Source organism: Bidens hawaiensis, unplaced genomic scaffold (genome assembly GCF_021521415.1).
Source record: "Bidens hawaiensis isolate Kalapana, Puna unplaced genomic scaffold, B.hawaiensis_p1.1 tig00004617_1, whole genome shotgun sequence".
Lineage (NCBI taxonomy): Eukaryota > Viridiplantae > Streptophyta > Magnoliopsida > Asterales > Asteraceae > Bidens > Bidens hawaiensis.
In genome coordinates this window covers 42,031-60,447 of record NW_027491281.1, presented here as the reverse complement: position 1 = coordinate 60,447, position 18,417 = coordinate 42,031, and the positions used below count along the sequence as shown (strand labels likewise).

Sequence of the window (18,417 nt, the reverse complement as noted above, 5' to 3'; positions counted from 1 at the left end):
ATTAATTACTAGTACAAAATAAGGAAATTAATTAAATTACTAGTACAAAATAAGGAATTAATCATGACAGAAGGAAATTAATTAAATTAATTAATTTTGTTGATAAAATAATGAATTGAACAAAGTGTGAGTCAAATTGATCATGGAAGAGCCAAAACTGAATGTGTGCATCAGGCAACTGTAGAGCATGCTTCAAAATAACAAATACAATTGAATAGTAAATTTGTCTCACAACTATAAATCTTCTATTTAATATATAGGTACAAATGAAATTAACGTGCTAAACGTGAGAATCAAGTAGAGTAATTTTATATACATGTAGAGTAATTATGTAAATTACTGCATAGAGTAATTTACATAATTACTCTACATGTATATAAAAGTACTCTACTTGATTCTCACGTTTAGCACGTTAATTTCATTTGTATTTGATCCAAACCCTAATTAACCATATATAAAATAAGTCAACAAAAATAAGCAAAACAACAAACACAAGAATTAGTCAACAAAAATAAGCAAAAGGCGTATATAAAATCATGTAAATCCCACTTTTTGCATGTCATATATGTGCTTGGTATACCATAAAATCTTCAACATATCGAAAACCGAAACACAAACGTTGGAATCAACAAATGCACGATGAAGAAAGAAAGATAACTTACATGTTGAAGCTAGAGTATAGAGAGATTGTTAAAAGGATTTAGAATAAGGAAATTAAACAAAACTTATTGATATTTATAGACAACAAGTGTTGTGTTGTATTGGGATATATATGTTTGGAGTGTTGATAAGAGAAGGGTTTTAGGATAAATGTTTGTTTAGGATAGACACGATTATTCCAACACATGTATTGTCATCTTTAAATCTTGGTTATTAATTATTATTATTATTATTATTATTATTATTATTATTATTATTATTATTATTATTATGTTGTTTCTATTTATAGTTTGTATTTATTTTCTTTTCTTTGTATGTGTAGGTTTAGACTTTTGATTGGGAAAATAGTGTTTCTTCAACTTGTTATTATTCCTTTATTATTATTTAGTTCTGGTTAATACCTCCTTATCAATGTAGTATATTAAATATTAGTGTATTACACTGCAGATAAATTAAAAAAATATTAAAAAAAACATTAAAAAGTTAGTAATTCAAGTATTTACCAATTAGTCGAGAGAAAATAGGTTGATGAGATGAAAGTCAATTTTCTGTAGTTATAGTTTTGCAAGATGTTAAATTTATATATCCTAAACAGGCGAGAGGAGATAAGAGAAGCGGATAAAAATACGCCGAATCTTGTAACTGTGGTGAGACGCGACAGTGAATATGTATAGCCAATGTATCCGTGCACCGGACAACTAGTTCATAAAATTATGTTAAATGATGTAAAACTGGTTTAGAAAAAATCAAGAAAACAAATCAATGTGCAGCCTTAATACTAAAACCTTAATGGTAAGGTTATTACACTTTTATGATGCTATTTACAACTTACCCAACAGAGAGATATCTTAATTAACCAACCAAGTCTAAAGAAGTCTTTCTTAACAAACTGAAAGAAAACTGTAGACTTCTACTGCTGAAAGGTATCTACAGTTGATATACAGAAAAACAGAGCTCGAAAATGATCCATAGCTTCTTAAAACTGGTTCTTCACAACTTTAACGCTGCTATAAAAGCGCTTCAGATCCTTCATAGCCTTCTCCTCGATCTGAATTGACCGTATAGAAGACGCTGCTTCAACCTCTGGCTTGAACCACCTGTTCAAACCGCCTGAATCTGATGGCGAACCCTGACCGCTGCTCACCGAGAACCCGGTGGTTTTTGTTTTAGGGCTGTGGGACAGTGTCTGCTGTTTTTTCTCCTGATTATTCAAAAATATAATTATTTTTCATTTTATGCCAACAACTTTTTAAGAAAATAAAGATCATATTTTCCGCCAAATTCAAGAAACAGAAACCGAGTTACCTGTTGCAACTGGATGCTTTTAAGAGACGGGCGCCCACCGAGAGGTGGGGTCCCTGAAGAAATCCAAGGAGGGGTGCTTCTTTCGGGCTCCTGCGCCTGATGGATCAGGGCGGGCCCCATGGGAATCGGGTTTGATGGCAAAAAGGAACTCAACGGAAGTTTTCCACTCGATTTCACATCGGGTGAGCCTTCAAACGGATCTTCCTTTCTAGCAACGGGCTTGCTGGCCATCGTTTTTCCCTGCTCGTCTTGTATCTTGCGAAGAGAGGTGGATCCCGTGGGTCCCTTTGGAATGCTGACACCACCCCACGCAGGGCCCTCGCTTTTGGGCGTTGGTGGGGTGACAATCTTAGGCGTTGGTGGGGTGTCATCAAGGGCCCCACTTAAAAACATAGAAAGCCCTCCTTTTCTGTTTTTCTTCTTGGACGATGCAGGCGATGAGGTATTGGAACTCTTGCTTTTCGAGCATGAAAGATCTTTCATTGCTTTCACAGGTGCCACCTCGACAACCAGAATGTCTATTTTACCCTTGTCGTCCATCTCCTTTTGCTGAACATTACCATATTCAGGTTTTATTGAAACTACCTTTTGGTCAACTTGTGAATCCGCAGAAGGTGAGAAACCCTTAACTGTATTCAACTTGGCATCAGTTTCATAACTACCGTGCGCCTCTTCACCATGCGCCTGTTTTCTTCTGCTCTTCTTCCTCTGTTTCTTGGTACCCTCATTCTTCTGGTCAACGAGAGAAGTTGACTTTGCCTGAATCGTCTCAACAGGGACGCCAAGCTCAACAAGTGAATTCTCCAACACGGTTCGGGTTTGGAGCTTTGCAATCTGCTGGTTATCAAGATGATAACCCTTGGACTGTTTTTCCTCCAGAATCTCAATCTGTTGCAATTTCTTTCGTAAGGCGCGGACTTGTTTCCCAGTTTCATGATTTGCAGCATCATACGGTTGTAAAAAGCTATCAAATCTTTGGTTCCTTTCCTTCTGTGAATCCATATTTTCACCACTGTTGTTATCGCGTGTTCTGAAAAACTCGTCACTGTCATCTTCTTCACTGTTGATAACAGCAGGGAAAGTGGCTGTTGGTGTTGGAAGGCGGCGGTGACTCCATAATTCAGATGATTTTGAATCCAGTGATGTCTCAAGGTTAGCTAAAACATCCAGTGAAGCACTAGCAAACGCATGCGTTGAGACAGTAAAAATGTAGTCAAGGTTACGTATCACAATTTCCTGCAAATATTATCAAAAATTGAATAAGATTGCATGAAACAAGATTACAGGGTAAACAAACACATAATGATAAGGTCAAAATAGGAAAATTCAAAAATTACCTCACAATGCTTCCTTAAATCATGCGCCTCTAGTGAGTCCGCAATTTCAAGAAGTTGTAAAGCGTTTCTTGGCTCTACCAAATGTTCAGCTGCCGCTTTCTCACAAAGGCTTTTCAAACTTGGTGCTTCCTTCTTTTCACCGTTACCCTTTTGTAAACTTGATGCCATATTGTCAATTTCGTTATCATTGTAAGCAAAATCTTCATCTAACTCGCTTAAATCGTCACTTAACTTCGACTTCAAGCACTCGGGACTACCGGAAGATGGGAGACAATATGGAGGATGATAAAGAGAGCTAATAACCAATAAATGTGTTTCTCCAACCGAAACTGAAGTAGCCCGTTTGACACCATGCAATCGAGTAATAACTGGTGTTTCGTCTTTTTTTGCCTTTCCGTCCCACATATAAACATCGCCGGAAGCTGTAACTCCAGCCGTCCAGTATTTTCCAGCCGACACACTAACCATATTTTTTCCACAAAGTGAATATAACTGCATCAAAGAAAAAAAACATATATACTTCAGAACTAAGTTATATGGTGATGGCGAATGGTGATACGATGACGGTGATGATGAACCTGTTGACAACGAAGATCGGGATCAGAAGAAACCCAATAGAACAATGCACCATCATGGGTTAAAGCTACGCTATGTGTCATCCCTGCAGCAATTGAGACCACGTGAAGCCGTTCTGATCGATGAAACTTTAACGTGGTGCCTTCACTTTTTTTAAGCATTCTCGCAACTACTACACGCTTTGGAGTTACAAGCCGATGACCCCAAGTAAATACCTGCGAAAGCCCTACCAAATAAGCATCAAAAATTATAATTTTTGGGGCAGTTTCATATACATGTTACCCTTTCAAAACACTTAAAAATAAAACAGGCTGTTATAAGTTAGATAGATATGAAATTAATCCAAATGTTTGGTAACTTTTTGAAAACTTACCTCTCCGTCAGCTCCTAAAACCATGGTGTGATACTTGGCTGCAGATACGCGAATAAAAACTTTTCCTTTTAAGTATTCAACCAGTCTAGGGGTATAATTGGAAGCCGAATTTGAAGTTCCATAACCGAGTTGCCCTTCTTTATTGCAGCCCCAAGTGAAAACCTCGCCCGAATCAGAAACTACAGCAGTATGCTTGTTTGCAGCAGCAACAGCAACTATCTTTGACTTTAAAGAGCTGACTCTTCGTGGTGTTGCTTGGGTGTCGACCGATGTATACCCAAGTTGACCCTCTGAAAAATAACATAGCATAAGAATTATCGAGTCTATTCTTTATATAAAAAAAAAGATGAAATATGCAAAGGTAATTAATTAATTACCTCGGTTGGAACCCCAAGTAAAGACCTCACCACCATCAGTGACTGCAACCGTATGATGTTTAGCAGCTGCAATAGCCTTGACCCTGCGAGCACCTAACCCTGACGTTACCTGTCTAGGAATTATGACTGCAGCCTGACCACTGCAAAAGGTTAACCGATAAAGTGATGAAACCGATTATGTGATCTTCATTAAAACCTATACAACATTGAATAACACAAGATTTTACCTATGGATATCAAAATCCGGGTGACCAAGGCGGCCCCCACGCCCGAATCCCCAAGTGTAAACCTCACCCTTAGCACTAACTGCCACACTATGGAACTTAGCAGAAGAAATCAACTTGATAAAAGAACCGTGAAGTGAATCCACCTTGCAAGGCAACTTCTGAATGTGAGCATTTCCAGTCCCTAATTGGTAATTAACACCGCTTCCCCAACTGTACAACTCTGTCACTACTGAGAACATATACAAGAATAAAACATATTCAGTGTATTTTCTATCAATGCAGATTACATTATTACAATGCATGGTTGTAAAAAGAGTACCTGAACCATCTCCATTGCCATTAGCCTGTGAAACCGGCCCAGATAAGAGATCGACAGGTGTCCTTGACTTAGAGTCCTCTATTGAAACAGAAGCTTCAGATTTGAGCAGAACACTAGCAACAGCCAAATGACCAAAATGTAAGGACCGGTGAAGGCTGCTCCATCCAGATTCGCCATCCTGAATAAATAAAAAGCAAAATCATTAACCTTTTGTTTAGTTATACCAGAGGTTATAGCATAAAAGGTAATAGTAATACAAAATGTTTTGAACCGCAAAAAAGGTAACCAATTTCCAAATATTTTCATATAGGGTAGTCTTTCAACAAGATCAACGCGGTCAAACATAAGGAGACGCCATCAGCCACGTGTATCGTTTTGACACGATAACCCTCATTGAAAGTTTGGAACTTTAATTATTGTAATAGAAAAGGTCATATAGTTTGGTCTGACATTCGTCATAAATTAATATTTAAAAACGTTAATATGGAAAAAGTTAAACATGGCATATTCTTCTAATATGTCATCATTTTGACATAGTAACACGTCCAAATCACGGTGAATCAGGATCTTTAAAAGTTTTGAGGGTTTTAATCAATTAAATTGAAACTTTTAAGGATCTTGTGAGCGGAAATATATTGGGTTGACCAAAACAGAGATCAGACCAGCTTATGTTACCTTTTTTATGCAACAATTATGATAAACTACATAAATTAAACGTACGGTTGTCAAATATCAATAGAATTAGGAAAATAAGAAAGCGCACCCTAGCATTAGGATCTGCACCAGCTGCCAACAGTCGTTTAATAATCGGTATGTGATTTCGCCATGTGGCAATGTGAAGGGCAGTAAGACCAAAAGCATTTCTTGAATTGATATTGCCTCCATTTTTCTTCAGTAAAACCAAGGCCGAATCCACATCAACCACACATCCACTTTGCACCGCTAGCCATAGATCCTTGGTGGGCCCATTTGCTGAGACTTTACAACCAGAGGTTTGGTGGTTTTGTCTTTCCATCACTAGCTACGAATCCTTTCCGAACAACTACTGTTAGTTAATCTAATAACTGAAGGGAATAAAGATCTGTAAATATCAAACTGCAAACACCAAGCAACTGCTACAACGCCATATTTATTGTAATCGTAGACCAACTAAAGAAACACTGAAACAGTTCACAAATGCGCCATCACATATTCTGAAGATTCAGCGACACAGAAGTTAGTAGACGACACCGCGCATTTTGAATCACCTACCAGTTAAAAAAAACAATCAGAATTCAAACAACTAAACATAATTTATATATGAGATACAAAAAGAACAAAATGTTTGACAAAGACGAACACATTACGAAATTATTATATAGTTAATTCAAATTCCAATTATGATTTAAAATTTCCATACAAGATAGCCTTAAACTACAATTGCGGGTAAGAAAATAATAATTACGAAACCGTTGACCCTCAAAAGAGGGTGGTTTCAAATTTTCAATCACACATAAAGAAAACTTGATACACAATTGCTGCAATCACAATTTGCCCTAAATGTGTGACACCGAGATCGACCCAACACCAAATCGAAACGTACCGGTCGCTAAATTTACAATGCACGTATGTTGATATTTCAAGTGTTGATGTACACATCTAAACAACACAAAAAGATTCAATTTTTATTTTATAAAAGTCAAAATTTAAACAAACCCTACAACAAGAAAGCATCTTTTTCATCAAAATTAACGTTTCGCAGTCGAAATCGGAACAAATTAGACCATAATTCCAATTACTAAAACGAACCCTAATTCAAAATTCACCCAAATCAAGAAAATTAAACGAAACCCGTTACATTAAATCAAGTCACAATCTTTTTGGTGACAAGAATCAAAACCGATGAAAACCCAATTGAATTGGAACAAAATGGCACACATTAAAACAAACCCTAATTGAAGATTGACCGAAATCAAGAAAATGAAAAGAAACCCATTACCTTGAATCAAGTAAGAATCTTTTGGTACCAAGAATCAATAACAATGAAAACCCAATTCAATTCGATTTGATTTGATCCGCTCCCTCCCTCTCTGAATTTGGAATGAATGCGTCTGAAATTGATATATTATTAATTGAAGATGGTGATAATAATAATATGAGGATCTTGAGGATATGCCCAAATGCGCAGAGGGAGGAAGGAGAGAAGGGGTGAAAATGGGATTTCACAATTAAGGAAAAGGTTGAAATGTCGCAGGTACGCAAACGGGTTGAGTGGGTGTGTGGGTCTCCATAGAGAGATGTGCGGCCACGTAAATCCCATCCTAACATGTGCCACGTGGATGGGGTGTGCGGATAACACCTTTCATGTTTTTAACCGGTGATGACGGTAAAATGTTTTTACGGTTTACTTTTTACCTTAAGGAAATTGGAAATGGTGTATAGTAGTATACGTTTTCTTTCGTTCTTAAGTATTTATTTTATAAAATTTGACTAGTCAATGTTCATTTTCGTGATTTACCCATTTTCGTGTTTAATGTCGTATTGGAAGACTCTCATAATAGAATTTCTGTTTTATTTTTTATCCAATGTAATGGCCTTAAGTTAGTATCTTTTAGACAAAATGGCAAAAGACGTCCTTTATGTTTGAACGTTTTTTCAATAGACGTCCTTTGGCCAAACATATAGCGGAAAGCATACTTCATGTTTCAAATCTATTTCACGTCACGTCCTTTGACACTAACCCCGTTAATTTTTCTCGTTAAATTTGGTCTGTGCAACGCACATGAGGGTAATTTTGTAATTTTACAATTTATTTATTAATTAAAACTAAAAAAATAAAAAAAAAACTAACCCCTCTCTCTCTCTCTCTCTCATTCTCTCTCTCCCTCCGTCCCTTTCTTTTTCTCAGATCCGACCATCCACCTTCCAACACCAGTTACACCACCACCACAAATTCCGGTTGTACAACAGTAACATCCCCAACGACCCCCCCCCCTCTATACAAACTTTGACAACCAGATTTTATATGTCCATAGTAGCAGAAGACTTAATCGAACGAACATCAATTGTAGATAAAATTGTGAGTTGTAATTCGGAGGAAATAAAAAAAGTAGGCTTTTCATTTCAAGGGTTTTGTTGGATATGGAGAGAAGGAAAGACAAATGTGATCTTGGCGGCGGCGGCGGCGGTTGTGGCGAGGACGGTCGGTGAGAAGTTGGAGTTGTGATGGTGATAACGATTGTTGAGAAGTCGAAGTTGCGATTGGGTAGACATATATGTTTGGTGGTTGCTATGAACCCCACCGTCATCTTGAAGCTGTGGTGGTGATTGGTGGCCGCGGGATTTGAGCAACCGCCAGAGAGTTGGCCTCTCTGCGGTGGGGTAGTGATGATGCTTGGTGTTGGTATAGAGAGAGAGAGAGGAGAGAGTATAGACGGAGATGTGGCGTGGCTAGTTGTGGCAGTGGTAGGTGATGGTTTGTTGAGAGGTGGGTGGTTGGGTTTGAAGTTAGCGAGAGAAAGATGATGATGATGATGATGATGAGTGATGATGAGAGAAAGTTACTTAGCGCCGAAAACCCATGTCGTCGCCGTCATCGGATCTACCTTCCGTCATCGGGTTTGGTTTTGAAAAGGGTCGGATCTGAGATGATGATGATGATGATGATGATGATGAGTGGTGGTGGGGGTCAATGGTGTTTGGTTATGGTGTTAATGGTGTTTGGGGAAGAAGATATGGTTAAAAAGAAAAAATATTTTTATTTATTTAAAGTCCAAAATATTAAGTCAATTACACAAATAACCCCTGAGGGGGTAAAAAGACTAAATTGCCCTCACATGAGGTGCACATGACTGGATTTAACGAGAAAAACTAACCCTCGTTAGTGAAAATGACGAACCGTGCAACGTTTTTTGAACATAAAGGATGTTTTCTGTTATTAAGTTTGCTAAAGGACGACCATTGAAAAAACGTGCTAACATAAAGGACTAGTTTTGCCATTTTGTCTATTTTCTATTATCGTGGATATACGAATCGCTTGCAATTGAAAGCTTTTTCCGTCCCTGGCTCAGTAGATTGAACGAAGTCTTGATATGTGACGATATGCTTTTTGTAGCATTACATGAGATCAAGTGATCAACAAATGGAAAGGTTGTTTCACTCGTCTCTCCACACATAAGACACGAGTTTGAATGGATAGTTTCTTTAGATTTCCATTCTAAGTCTATCAGGTGTGGACACCATTTTACTTCTCACTTTACAATGTCATATTAGCGCCATATCATATAATACTTCACCCCACTCTCTTTCATAATATCAAAGAAATGGTCCTCAAATTACCAATTCATTACTTCCTTCATTTTAAATAAAATAAATTTATTTTATTAAAGTTATTAATATAATTAAAATTTGAAAGAAACATAATATTTAACAAATTTAAAAACATTCTATTACATTGAAAATATTAAATAAAAACATAATGTATTCGTTATTTAAATTTGTTTTTTAATTATTTTAATAATATGTATTACTTTTAATAAATAATTTATGTATATATAGAATATATTAATTATATATGATATCATCCCCTACCTACCCACCCACAGTTTTCACAGAGACCATCTTCACAATTAGTTTTTTTTTTTCCGAACGTTATCTTCACCATCAGTTCAAATTTGTAAGTCTCATATGGCTTTGATATGAATAAATAAGTATTATATTTTCTTTTGGAAGTCTCATATTTGGTCGGCAATATTAGCGGCATTTTAACATCCAAAACTCCACCGTCAAAGGTGCCGATTTCATCGGGGTGGTGCCATGTCAACATTTTCATTGGTATAATGGCAGGCATCACAGCCTAAGGGAGTGGACCAAGAATTCACTTCACCCATCCAAGACATCCTCATCTTCTAATTAAAAGTTACACTACGTGTTGTATAAGAGCGTAACAATGTTGAACTTCATTGATCTCCCTAGTGAAGATAGGTGAAAAAAGCTCCCTTAAGTGACGACTTCTTTTCAACCCACAATCTATAGCTACAACCGCCTCACCCTTGATGTATCCGTTTATATCCGTACACGAACTAACTTTGATATGTTATCAAACCAAAACCCACCTCACCCTTAGTGTTCCCATGAGCCTCATAACCTCATTTACATAGTTAAAACTTTAATCATCCTTTTAGACTCAACATCAACTAACACGTGTTTTAAACCATTAGATGATTATTAAAGCAAATAATGTAAATTAAGATTATGTAACCATCACATTTGAATTAAAGCCATCAACAGTAATTGTTTTACAAGGAATACACTGGTTATAATTGTCTACTACTAAAACGTTGAATACTTGGATTAACCATCTAAAATCGATGTTTCAGGTTGAATTTCAGATATCAAAATTACTTCTTTACTTCTCCAAATTTTTATATAGTGAAATTTGGATATACTGTTTTAGTAATATTCATACCAAGCCCATGTAAATAGAAAGTAGAGATGCATCCACAGTATGTTAAAACCAATTTTACATCATTACTTACGTCTTTGCAGTTGCACACAACAAAATTACACAGCGACAATTAACTAATAAATGAATCACAAAACTGCCCATAAAAAATATGTTCAATTTCACACACCAAGCTTCCAAATCTGAAATGGATCTTAATAATCATTCTGATGATTGAGAACTCCATATGATCAACAAGCATGCAGCCATCTATAAACACGGCTTATGCAGCAATTGGCGAATCCTGCAAATCCAAATTTATTCGAGTACAGCTCAAAACAAGGTTTAAGAATGTAATAATGAACCAGCCTTTCTTTATATTTTTTTCAAATTTCTTTCAAATAAAAAACATACCTTTGCAGTTAAATTTGAGACTGCCAAATTCCATTTTTGTCTAGTTTTTGTTCCTGCAACTTGTCCCGCTTTTGCCACTTTACCAAAAGCTCCATTAAGCCAAGCTGCTCCAGCAGTTACATACCTGATCACAGTTTAACATGTTAAACTAATGTTTTAAAAACTTAAATAAGTTGAATTACACGAAACTGAAGAAGGCGAAACCTGCTTGATTTGACAGCTGATCCTGTGTCATTAAGTTTCCTCTCGGCTGCCAGTAATGCAGCCATTGTTTTATCTGAAACTTGAAGCTTTTGATCCACAGATTTCACTTTTTCATTTACAACCGAGACCCCGACATTAAATTTCTCTGAAAGCTTTACTCTTTTCTCAAAAGAATTCACTCTAGCGGTTGCATTGGCTCTTAATTGGTGTTTTTCATCAAATGCTTTAGCTTTATTCACTGCATCTTGCTTAATTGCTGAACCTTTTGCCAGAACACTTGACACAACAACTTGTGCTTTACTCATGTACACATTACCACTACGAGGCGAACTACTATTTGACTGTGTAACACATTAATATATAAGTCAACTGTCAATATAATATAATTTGTATAAGAAAAAACAAAAACAGAATTATAAGTTAGAAAGCTATTACCTCTGGTGCAGATGGTGAAGAGTTTTCGGGAGTCATGCTGACATCATTATCTACTTCATGAACTTCCTGCAAGAAGTAGCATCACAACATAAGTTCAAACACGATAAAAGAAAATAATCAAGATATTTGTATGTACACTTGTACAGTAATAACTATACCCGCAACTCAGATTTTGGCACATAATTTTCTGCAGGAGTAATGCTAACAATCTGATCCACTATGGTTGCTCCCTGTAAAAAATGTAAACAGAATATATAATTTCCAATTTTCTTAAGGCATAAAGTGGGGCCTTTTGCATAATAAAGTAAATAGATGTTATCAGCCTGTTTATGATTAAAATAGTCATTATGACAGCTTTACTTTTGGATGATGATAATGCAACCACATCATGCACTTTAAACACTATTAATAAGCAAGACAGCAAAACATGCACCCTATATTATAGTGGATAGTAAAGGAAGAGCAATATGCTTCTTTAAAAATATGAAACTTCACATTTAACTAATGCAGAAATATGTTGTGAATTACTGTAAAACAACTTTTGGTTATAAAAGAAATACCCTATTCAGTCTGACTAAATTCCAACTGCTTGAAGTTGGCAAAGCATGTAACACCATAACCGAAAAGTGTTTAAATTAATAACGAGCCAACTAAATAGTGGTAATAGTGGACCCAAGATGTGCATAAACAATGATAATTAATAACTAACTAAAAAAATCAGGTTCCATCCAGCATAAAGACAAACAAAAGGTTGATCAGCAAAACATTTAAAAAAAATACAGTGTCAATATTAAGGATTTTTTATTGTAATTTTGGAATTTTGCCTGTGTATTTCAAAGTAGGACCAAAAGTCTGCGCTGGACAAAGTGGAATGACTATGCAGCCACAAATCTGTGGTCATTAGTTTGTTGACTTGAGTGGTTGCAAAATTGCTAATAACTATTAAAAATTCCAAATTTCCAAGAAATGGCATAGATAATTTTGTGTATAGTTAAAACTTAAAATCAAGCATAAATGCATACATATACAACTCAATGAGGAAATTTCAATACAAAAATCATAGAATTGTAACAGTATTCAGTATCACATAAAATTTTCAATAAAGATCTCTCTTTTTGTCCAAAATATTAGACCAGGTTATCATTAAAATAAAACTTACCCCTGACTAATAATTAATTAACATAATGATTCCATACAATCCAAACTTTTGAAGATTTTGAACCTTAACTAAATACAAAATAACATAATGACCCTCCATGCACGCCTAAAATCGAAAGAATATTTCCTTAACATCAAAATCTTCAAAGTGCAGAAGTCTTATCGATAGCCAGTGATGCAGAACAATTTTTTTTATTATTTTAATGTTTGTCTAATTTTTGGCTTTAAATATGTAATTTTTTTTTTGTTTAGTTGGTAACAGATGTAACAAAAAGCGCCCAATTCCCATCGACTCATTGCCGCAACGCGCAGATAGACCAAATAAACGTCGTTTTAAATATGTTATTTTTTGTATCATAAGCCATACAATTTTATCTGTTTTAGTTTCGGTATCGTAACGAATGTAACCGAAACCGAATATATTCGCGTCGACTTGCTACCCCAACGCCCGGTTTTTATCGACCAAATAAAACATTGTGTTATTGTGTTAACCATGTTACTTTTTCCTGTATCATAAGCCATACGAGTATTCTACGTGTTGCTAATCTAGTTTTTGGGTTTGGTGTCGGTACCCGTAACGTGATCATAACTTAACCTATAGCAACCAAGCACACGTTAGTGCACCGCGATGGGCACAAAACTAGGTTAGAGAAACAGAGAAGTGAAATTATTATCAGGTAAAGGAGTACTCCCATATATTTCACTTTTGCAATTGTCTAATTTTCCAGAATAATATAACAAACACTAATAATATAATAATATCATTTTGAAAACCCTAAAAGTGAATGAATAATAACAATAAGTAAATTGAGTGATGGATTACCGAAAGCAATAAGGCAATTTCAAGAGCTTTAGGATCTTTAAACATCACAAACGCAGTCTTGTGTTGTTGTGAATCACTGCAACCGTCAATTACAATACAACATGTATTATTATTATTATTATTATTATTATTATTATTATTATTATTATTAACCGTAACAAAATCAAATTAAACTACTCGATATATAATATACTGACCGACAGATCTGAACTTGCTCGATATCACCGGAAAAGGAGAAAAACTCGTGAATTTCTCTCTCGGTGGCTAGATCTGACAGATGTCCTACGTGTACCGTTCTCGTCTGTAATAATAAGTTTCAATCACAAATCATAAATTATTAATAACAATATGAATCGATTAGTAGTAGTAGTTAGAACTCACCTGCATTTTAATTGGTATGAAGGATTACGAAAGCGTGTGGATCACAGGTTGAGAGAAAGAGAAAGAGAAAGAGTAATTATTATTATTATTATTATGTAATTAACAGGTAAGCAAGATGATGATGATGATGATGAAGAAGAAGAATGGGATTATATTATATATATTTGTTTTCTTTATCCCCAAATTTATATTTATATTATTATATTATCTGTAATATATATAAACGAAGACATAAAAATCCTAGGTGTCGCGATGTGGTCGCTTCCTCTTTTTTGGAGTCACCATATTTGCTTGATTTTTAAATGGAGGCTTCTCATGCATTTAACCCGAATTCATGGGTATGGGTCTTACCAAACCCAGATATTCCTTAAACGGGTTATAACATTTCATTAAATTAAAAATTATTCTCACCAAATTATTTATATAAAAATCCTATAAATTAGGATATAATAAAAAATAATATCTTATTTATTTTAAAAAAGATATATATATTATTTAAATGAAAAAACTAATTTGATAGTAAAAAAGATAAACGGATCTTGGGTCTCATTAAACCATAACTATATTATTAACTTTCATAAATATTATTTATAATTAAAAAATCAATTTCATAGTAAAATAAATAAACAGGTCTTGGGTTTTATCAAAACCATATAACTTTTAAACCGGGTTATAACATCTCATTTATTTGTGAAACAATTTATCATCAAATCAAAAGTATATTATTAACTTTATACAATAAAAAATATATAAATTAAAAAAATAAATAAATATTAAAACAAACAATATAAAACAACCTCTATAATACGAGGGATAAAAACTACTTATATAAATATAGATAAATAATAATTTAGGTTTTTGAAAGTGTGAAGCCACCAAAGATTCTTGCTTGCTGATGTGGTGATTTTTTGTCTTTTAATTTTCTACTTGGATCATAATCTTTTCTATACCTTACATTATGCTCCCTTATGGTTTTTGCTTACTTCTGAAATCTTATATCCTACTAAGGCTCAGGATTAGCCAGCAAACCAAAACGTTCAAACACAACTAGAAGTTGGATTTTAAAATATATAGTGTGTGACACTAAGCTAAGCTATGGTGAAAATTTTAGTTGTGGAGTCAAACTGGAGCTTGAGTTGGGAGTTCTTTTAAGTTAAATGAGTCGAGTTTGAGTTTACATAAGATTGGACTAAACTCGGGTCGACCATAATGAATTGATACATTTATAAATATAATTGATTATATATTCATTAAGTCATTTACGTTTGATACATGGTTGAATAAGTCGTCAAATTAAAACTTTTTATTATGATTCAATAATATATTTATATGTAAAATTTAACATCAAGATTTTAGTATGTTATTTTTCTCAAAAATAAAGTTTAATATATTATTTACAAGAATTAAAATGCTTTATTTTTTTATTTTAATAACTGTTATGTTTTTTTCAACAATAATGAATTAATTATCCCTCGAGCCTCTTAGGCTAGTAGTACCAACAAGGTTTTGTCTTTTGAAACGATAAGGGTTTAAGACTCATGGTTGACATATAAGTGTAACTTAGAAATAGATTTAGAAAATGTATGTGTGAGTTGTCATTCAAAAAAATAAAAGAAACAATTTATAGTGAAAAATATCTTAATTATTATAAATTTGTAGTTCTCACGGTTCGACAGAATACAGTTCACGTGTAAAACTTCATAAATTTTCATTCAAGTAATTCCATTATTATGTTTTAATTAGTACATAAGTAGAATAAAAAGGTCCAAAACATATAATTATGATTAGTTAACCATTATTGAACAGTTGACAACAATCACATCGCAAACCCATATTTAAGCAGGCAATTTAAATAAACATGGTGATCAATTTGGGCAAAATCCAACCTAACAACTATCATCTACATTTGATGTTATCAATATGATCTCTCTACACTTATATATCTTTTATAGAGGGCTACGTTTTATCATTATATAGAAAAATAAAAAAAAATCATAAAAGTGATTCATAAAGTTGATTTCAAAACATAGCCCGTGATTGCAAACATATTGAGATGAATGCCCCTCACTATTCATTAGACCTCTTGTTGTTAATTGTTATTATGCAAAAAGCAAATAAAATTAAAATAATAATAATAATAATAACAATAATAATAAGTATTGTAAATCATGTTAATTACAAATACATAATAATTGTAGATTTGAAGATCATGATAACTATTCTTCTTATCATTTTTCATTCTTTATAAAAGAAACATGATTTGTGGGTTTAGTGTGTCTACTAGTCTTCAAAACATTATTCACAATTTTGATGATTGTGTGTTTGTGAGTGATGTGTGCTTAGCAGGACTTCTTGAAATATGGTTGTCATTTATGATACTTGTCTCTATAAATGTCTTGTGGGACCGAAATTTGTTTTAGCAAGCAAAATATTGATTACAATGTGAATTCATCTAGACCACATATTACCGGTGAGAAGTGACAAGTAATATCTGATTGAAATAAGGCTGAGTGTAGTGGGGCTACAACTTGGGCGAGAAGGGGCGCGAACATCGCCCCTGGGCGATTTCTGGGCGAAAAGCAGCGCGGGCGAGGAGAAGAAGTCGCCGTGGAAGAAGAAGAAGAAGATATTATTATATTAGTATGTGTGTGTTATATATATACATATATATATTAGTATTATATTACTATTGTAACCCCTACACCATTACACCCCAAAAATAAAATTTCACCTCTTGCTGATTGGGCGTCACACGGTGCAAAACGCCCCAATTTGCAGCCCCTCCACTACGCATAGCCTAAATAAACACTTATAGTTATAATAAGATAAAAAGAAATTTTAATACACTACAAGAATAGATTAATACGGCTACGGGCGCGTTTGTATTACAACTTTACAACAACAATAGAGTAAAAGTGAACAATGCATCCGTACTCGATGCTTTGGCATACATGAGAGTTTTAAATAGAGTATGATATACGGTTATGTAATAGTCTCATTAGAGGTGTTAATAGCAGAAAACCAATCAAACGTCCAAAATCGTTTAAAATCGAACCGAATTACATATCAATTTTAAGAAATTTGATTCATGTTAAACCAAAGAAACTGAATTCGTCTATGTTGAATCTTCTTTGCTTGTGCAACCCATAACATTAGTCAATTACAATAATACATCTCTAATCAATTTAGACTATGAATTTTCCTAATTAGGACGCTATAGTTGTTTTTGATATCGTAAATTGTTAATCTTATTGGAGTTTAGATTTTTCGGTTTAAAACCTAAACTAAGACAATTTCAACTTTGGTTTCAGTTCAGTTTTGACCATTCTGAACTTCGTTCAGTCACTTGTCCAAAAACGTAAACAAAGGAGACGAGAGAATAACCTAAACGATAAACATCTATATGTCTCATTAAAGTCAAACAAAAAGATACAAAGGTTTATTCGGTCTATTTAAAATTGTTGGTGTAACGAATATATGTAAATGCCACTATTGCTTTCCAAAAGCCAAAATACAAGTAAAGAAGGTTGACACTTGACTGTTAAGTGTTAACGTCGTGGCATGTATTTTTTTAATACTTATAAATACTTGCGTCACATAACATACAATAAAGTGGCGATAACTTAAGTGAATGTGACGCCAAGATTGACCGGATGAATTACATTTTATATTCATACGAAAATAAATAACAAAATCACTTGGTAGACTTTAATATTAATAAAATGGTTTAGAGTGCTAGAGGAAGAACAATCACATGAAGAAACCACATGATTATGTGAAGATTTATTAATGATTTGATGTTGTATGTTCATATATACACAAATAAATCATATGTTCATACATAATTTTGTTCATGTGTATCTAAACGGTAATTACTAATTTTAAAATCATCGCAAAAACAGTTTCTTAATTATAATGATAACTAGTATTTAGACCCGCCGTAAAGTTGAAAAAAAGAACACAGTTTTATGTTATGAAAACACAAAGAGTGGAACTATTCAGGACTTGTAGCTCTATTTCAGATGTCCAATGTGTACCAATCTTTCCTAGTGATACTTTAAAGTGGTTGGTAACAACTGCTTTGCCTAAAACTTGCATACAAACTCTAAATTGACCTAAAATTTGCAAAACAGAAAACCATATACCTTAGTTCTAGACAATAAACTACAACAATCAATGTGGCGCAGCCTTTTAAGTCATTTTGTGTATTGATAATATGATCCTGATTATCCTCGTTAAGGTAAACCGTACACAAACCAAACAAAACATCAAGTTCAGACCCTAACAAAATTCACAAATGTAGACAAAAAAAACAATGGTAAGAGAGATGCTGATGAAGCCTTGATCTTCACCATTTAAATAACAAACCTCAAATTTCAAGAACACCCTTCAAGCACGTTCAATAG

General features: G+C 34.1%; 2 protein-coding genes across 3 annotated transcripts; both read right to left on the bottom strand.

The window, feature by feature from the left end:
• Nucleotides 1–1,374: 1,374 nt before the first annotated feature.
• Nucleotides 1,375–7,512, bottom strand: LOC143627195 (uncharacterized). 2 transcript variants are annotated; one of them, XM_077097079.1, is made up of 10 exons: nt 7,153–7,511; nt 5,938–6,421; nt 5,175–5,352; nt 4,856–5,084; nt 4,629–4,768; nt 4,252–4,541; nt 3,881–4,093; nt 3,303–3,794; nt 1,966–3,201; nt 1,377–1,861 (listed from the first exon to the last, which is right to left on the bottom strand). In XM_077097079.1, exons 2-10 carry the CDS (start codon nt 6,187–6,189, stop codon nt 1,637–1,639), a joined length of 3,255 nt encoding a protein of 1,084 aa, XP_076953194.1. In that variant the 5' UTR covers nt 6,190–6,421; nt 7,153–7,511; the 3' UTR covers nt 1,377–1,636. The 2 variants fall into 2 exon arrangements, with proteins under 2 accessions (XP_076953193.1, XP_076953194.1); XM_077097078.1 differs by having other exon boundaries at nt 1,375–1,861; nt 4,856–5,352; nt 7,153–7,512.
• A 3,110-nt stretch (nt 7,513–10,622) lies between these two features.
• Nucleotides 10,623–14,032, bottom strand: LOC143627182 (binding partner of ACD11 1-like). The gene is made up of 8 exons (XM_077097064.1): nt 14,012–14,032; nt 13,828–13,931; nt 13,631–13,706; nt 11,808–11,879; nt 11,650–11,715; nt 11,215–11,555; nt 11,011–11,134; nt 10,623–10,900 (listed from the first exon to the last, which is right to left on the bottom strand). The coding sequence occupies exons 1-8, from the start codon at nt 14,015–14,017 to the stop codon at nt 10,880–10,882; spliced, it is 810 nt and encodes a 269-aa protein (XP_076953179.1). The 5' UTR covers nt 14,018–14,032; the 3' UTR covers nt 10,623–10,879.
• Nucleotides 14,033–18,417: the final 4,385 nt, after the last annotated feature.